Raw genomic sequence first — 5,349 nt, forward strand, 5'->3', positions numbered from 1 at the left:
AAAAAAAAAAAAAAAAAAAAAAAAAAAAAAAAAAAAAAAAGGTATATAATATTATATATATATAAAAAAAAAAATAAAACCAACCGATTAAACTGCACTGAGAAGGGAAGGGGGAAGCAAGCAAACGATAAAACACCAGAGAAATCCGTGCCGCACGAAATCCGGCCCGGAGCTGCGGACGGGGCAATGGGGGGCAGCGGCGGGGCCGGGGCGGGGGCAGAGCACGGCAGGGCTGGGGCTGCCCCATGGCGGAGCGGGTAGGGGCTGCCGGCACCGGGGATCCGCGCCATCCCGCAGCAGAGCGGCTTCCCCTCTCCTGCTTTTGTGGGTTTGGGGTTTTCTTTCCTTACTTGCTTGCTTCTTTTGCTTTTTTTGTTCTTTTTTTTCCTTTCTTTCTTTCTTTTTTTCCTCTTTCCCACCCTCCCCCTGCCCCCCCCCCCCCCGCCCCCTTAAGCGGCACCGAGCGAACCTAATCGCAGAGCCTTTCGCCTTTCCGGGGCCTCACCTTGACGCCGGATTTCGTTTTTGCCTGCCCTTCCTCCGACAGCCCTGGCTGGAGCTCGGAGGGAAGGAAACAATTAATTCGTTAAAAAACAGAAAAGCGGGGGTAAAAAACAAATAAATAAATAATTCCCCTATCCGTCGTTTGGATAGCGGTTTGGGGGGAGGGGGCGGGGAGGGGGGGTTGTTTGGTTGTTTGTTTTCTGTCCCTACCCCACCCCCTCTCCACCTTTTAACAAAACAGCCCCGAGGCGGGCGGGGGGCCCCGCTTCCCAGGACCGAGATGGGAAAAGAGGGGGGACCTGGTGGGAGGTGGGGGGATGTTGCGCCGCTGAGCGGGGTTGCGCGGCTCTTTGTGCGCGGAGCCGGGCGGTGGGAGCGCACCTTCTCCGCGCCCTCCGCGCCCGCACCTCCGCCACCCGCAGCACGTGGAAATTTCCACGTCCCAGCTGCCTTCCCCCCTTTAACCTTGGTGTTAATTTAGGACGGATCTTTTTAAACGTCTCCGTAATGCATTCAGACGCTGCTGGAGGTTTATCCTTTTTTTTTTTTTTTTTTTTTTTTTTTTTTTTTTTTTTGTACGGTGGGTTATATTTACACCCAAAACAAAATAATTACACTTTTGTTGCAGAGAGAAAGCTGGTGATTAGACCGGGGCTCTTTGCAGCAAACCCTTTCTCAGTGGTACTCCAGGACAATTTTTCACGGCTGGGTGAAATCAGACGCGGGAGGTAATGAATCCTGTGAGCTATTTAAATTTACAATTTGTAACGCAGTCACTCAGAAACGCCTATGGCCCGGCGAGGAGATGCTTGCTGGGTTTGTTTAATGTTAAAATCGCACTGTCCCGCTTTTGCCGGGTGGGGATGTGGGGAGGGGAGAGGGGGCGAGCGGCGGGAGCCCCGCACAGCCCCGCACAGCCCCGCGGACGGCCGCGGATAGGATTCGGCTCCCGGCCCCGCCGTCCGCGCTGCTCCGCCGCTCCCCGGCGGCTCCACAAAAACTAGTTGGAAATATCAACAAAGTCGGCGGCGGAGCATCCTAACAGATAGATAATTAATTACAAAACACAGGGGGAATATGCAAACCGCGTATTACAAATTCTACAGGGCTTAACTGATTGGAAACAGATTATTATCTTGTTTGTCTTTTGTCTGTTTCACTCATCCCTCTGTCGCTTGTTGTGCTGTAAGTTGATACACTTTATTCTTGAAAGGAGATTTTTTTAATGTAGTAAATTCCATCGACATCTTGTATGAGCGACGCCGCTCCTGCACGCGTTGCCCTGTTAAAACACAATAGGTTTATTAGTTACATACAGGCGATATTCCGCCGCCTGAATCACCAGCTGTTACCATAAGGAATGCTCTGGCGGGAGCGGGCTGGGGGGCCACCGGGCTGCGTTCTTGTTCTCCCCTCCCCGTTGCATTTATTTATTTTTTGGCTTTCCAACGAAACGGGGGGCCGAGCCCGGCGGCGGGGAGAGTAGCGCTTCGCACCCGCGGCCCCGCCCGCACGGCGGACACGGGGGGGTCCCGGGGGTCGGTACCGCAGAGCGGAGCCCCGCACGGCGCCGACGGGGCGCACCGGGAGCCGCCGTGGAAATAAAATCGAGCCTGAAAAGCGGCTCCGCCGCCCGCACGCTGCCCTCGCCCGGAGGTGTGCGCGCATCGGGGTGCGTGGCTGTGTGCGCACACGGCCGCAGGCACGCACGCACACGGCGAGCGGCTCGCTGGGTCCCGGCCCGGCCGCGCTGACGCCGGGAGTTGCGGGGTCGGGGCTGCGCCGAGATGCCGCCGGCTCCGGGGTTTGGCCCCGCACCCCCGCTTTCCGCAGCACGAAGCGCCGCGGAGCGGGGGGGACAGAGGTCAAACTTTGGCGGAGGCGCTGCGGCAGACGGCCCGGGGCCCCAGCGGCTCCTGCTCTTCGCTCCGTTTCCCTTTTCCTTCCTATTTCTTTCTTTTCCAGTTGTTGCTTTCTGAATTTCCTCCTCTCTTTGTTTTCTTTCATTTCCTTCCTCTTCTCACTCGCTTTCGCGGGCGCTTCTTTCCTGGCTTTCCCTTTTTCGTTTTCTTTATTTTCCGTTCTTTCTCTTATCCCTTTCTTTTAATTTCTTCCTCTTTTCTCTTCCATTCTTCTGTTGTTTTCCCTGTTTGCTTCTCCATTCCGTTCTTCTCTCATAATTTTTATTTTCCTTTTTTTTTTTTTCGTTCTTTTCCCCCATCTTCCTTTGCTTCTTTTTCTTTCATCTTCTTTTTTTTCTTTTTCTTTTATCTTCATTTTTTCTTTATTTCCCCCTCCTTTTTCGTTTATTTTCGTTTTTCTTTTTTGTTAGCCCTCGTTTGTTTGCTTTTATTTCCTCCTCTTTCTCTCCCTCTCTTTTTTTTTTTTTTTTCTTTTTTTTTTTCTTCTGTTTCCCTCTGCAGTTGTTCTGTTTTTCGTTTGGTTTGCTTCTGTATTTTTCGTTTTATTTTCCCTTTTGCTTTTTCTTTTCTTTTCTTTCCTCCTCTATTTTCATTTGTTCTGTTGGTGGTCTCCGCATTTCTTCTCTTCGTTTCCCTCTCCCCAAACTCACCGATCCTCCTTCCCCTGCCCGGCGATGCCCTTATCCTGCGGTTTTGGGGTTTCTTTTTTGGCCGCTACTGAGATTCTTTCAACCCGGCCGTTCTGCTCCTTCCTCCCCAGTGCGGAGAACGAGCGAGGACGGATGTAGAGGGGCGGCTGCGGGGAAGGGAGGAACGCGAGGGCCACCCCAGGGCCGAAGCGCGGTGTCCCGGCGTCCCTCGCCGCCGCCGGTTCTCGCAGCTCCGCCGCACCTGAAACTGAAGAGGACAAACAGCGGAGAAGTGCGGCGACCCCCGGCTGCGGCATCCCCCTCCTTCTCGTCGCCCTCCCCCCCTCCCGCTCAGTGTCAGCCCCTCTCCCGACGGAGCGGCCCGGAGGGGACACGGCTGCGCGACAAAGGCCGGCGGGGGGGGCACGGCACTGCGCAGAGCCGCGTAACTTTTCGTCTCCTCTGTCCCCACCCCCGGGTGCCTCCTCCCCCCCCCACCCTCACCCCCTTCGTGCTTTCACCGCCCACCCCGGGCACAGAGCGGGCTGAGAGGGGAACAGCTGCGGGAGTGGTGCGAACAGTGACAGAACAAGTGACGGCCGCCCCGTCCCCGCTCGGGACCCCCGGAACGAACATCCCCATCAAAGAGATAATTAAAGAGAGAGAGAGAGAAAGGCTGAGCAGAGCCCCCCCGGCACCCCAGGCCAGGTGCGTACTCACTTGGCGGCGCAGGTACAAGCCACCCTCAACAATAGAGGCGCGTTGTTTTTTTCCCTCTGTGCCAAGCACAAGGCTGGAGCCAATTTAGATATGCTATAAATTAAGAGGTTGCCATGGCCACCGCGCTGCCATTGGCCGCCGCCCGCCCGACGCGGGCCCCCACGTCACCAAATCTGAATAAGGATGCGCGAATTACTAAGGCGGGGGACAAAGCTGGCGATGGGGACAGCATGAGAGTGGCGGCGCGGCGGCGGAGCACAGCGAGGCACCGGGGCCGCCGGCCGCTGCGGGGGCGTTCATGCACCCCTCCCGCACCCGCACGCAGCGCGCCCGCCGCTCCCCGCCCGCTCTGCAGGGACTCGGGGGGCTTCCGCGGGGGGGCTCTGGCTTCTCTCGCTCGGGGCACCGCTTTTTTCCTACCGAGGCTCCGGAGAGAAGAGGGGGAAGAACTTGACAGCGATTCCGCTCCCCCTCCCTGATTTTTTTTCTGATTTTTTTTTTAAATTCTTATCATTTTTTTATAATTCTTTCTTTTTTTTTTTTTTTTAATTATTATTACTATTATTTTTTTGGTTGGTTGGTTGTGGGCTTGGGGATTTCTTTATTTTTTTATTTTTTTTTAAATAGCATTTTTCTTCCTGACGTCCGAATTTTTGAGACCCCGTCGTGTGCCGGCGCGGGGCTGATTCCTTTCGTCTGCGCGTTTCCATCCCGGCGCGGTGATGATGGTGCATTGTGCGGGCTGCGAGAGGCCGATTTTGGACCGCTTCCTGCTGAATGTCTTGGACAGGGCATGGCACATCAAATGCGTCCAGTGCTGCGAGTGCAAATGCAACCTGACCGAGAAATGCTTCTCCAGGGAAGGAAAACTCTACTGCAAGAATGACTTTTTCAGGTGAGTGAGCCCCCAGCAATCACAAGCCCTTCCAGGTGCTGCGGAACCGCTGCTCCCAGCTCGGCGGGGTAGCAGAACTCTGGGGCTCCTTCTGGGATCTTAGGGGAAAGAAGGGGGGGCACTTGGGGGCACCCCTCCAATCTTCATCCATCTATTCCGTGGGTCTTCGCCGCGTCTCTCCGGCGCGGTCCCGGCCCAGCGGCGCCCCGGGGCTGCGCCGCATCCCGAGAGAAGCTGGTCGCCCCCCTCCCCGGGTGACCTTGTCTCCGAAAGCAGCCGGGCCCGTGACCCGCTCTGCCGCCGCCCCCCCCCCTCGCAGCAGGCCCGGAGGCCTCAGGGCTGGGGTCGTTTTCCCCTTTCGACCGTCACAGCGGCCTTTCCCCACCTAAACGCCGCTCCTCGTGCAGCACTCCAGCCGGGGGCCCCCACGCTGCACCGCACCTTAAACGCCCCTAATGACTGCGATAAGGTGCCGAGAAGGAAATTAGGGGCCAGCATGGGTAGGGGAAAATGACTTACGACTTATAATGCCTTCACTACATCAACGTCACGGGCAGCAGTGCGGGGGGCTGAAGTTGTGCCGCGGCCAAGAGGGAAAAGGAGAGCCTAGGTGCCCCCCCGGTCCTGGCAGCCGCTGTGAAAGGTTTTGTCTTTTTTTTTTTTTTTTTTTTTTTTTTTT

The 5,349-nt window shown here is 55.9% G+C and overlaps 1 protein-coding gene across 1 annotated transcript in view; it reads left to right on the plus strand.

The window, feature by feature from the left end:
• The first annotated feature begins 4,497 nt into the window (after window positions 1-4,497).
• Window positions 4,498-5,349, plus strand: part of LHX5 (LIM homeobox 5) — a 5,256-nt gene continuing 4,404 nt past the window's right edge. Inside the window, exon 1 of the mRNA XM_042826014.1 lies at window positions 4,498-4,670. Coding sequence (XP_042681948.1) covers window positions 4,498-4,670 — 173 coding nt within the window. The remainder of the gene's footprint in view (window positions 4,671-5,349) is intronic.

The sequence above is a fragment of the Centrocercus urophasianus genome, unplaced genomic scaffold (assembly GCF_019232065.1).
Source record: "Centrocercus urophasianus isolate 14NV4802_14NV808 unplaced genomic scaffold, USGS_Curo_1.0 seq_257, whole genome shotgun sequence".
Classification (NCBI taxonomy): domain Eukaryota; kingdom Metazoa; phylum Chordata; class Aves; order Galliformes; family Phasianidae; genus Centrocercus; species Centrocercus urophasianus.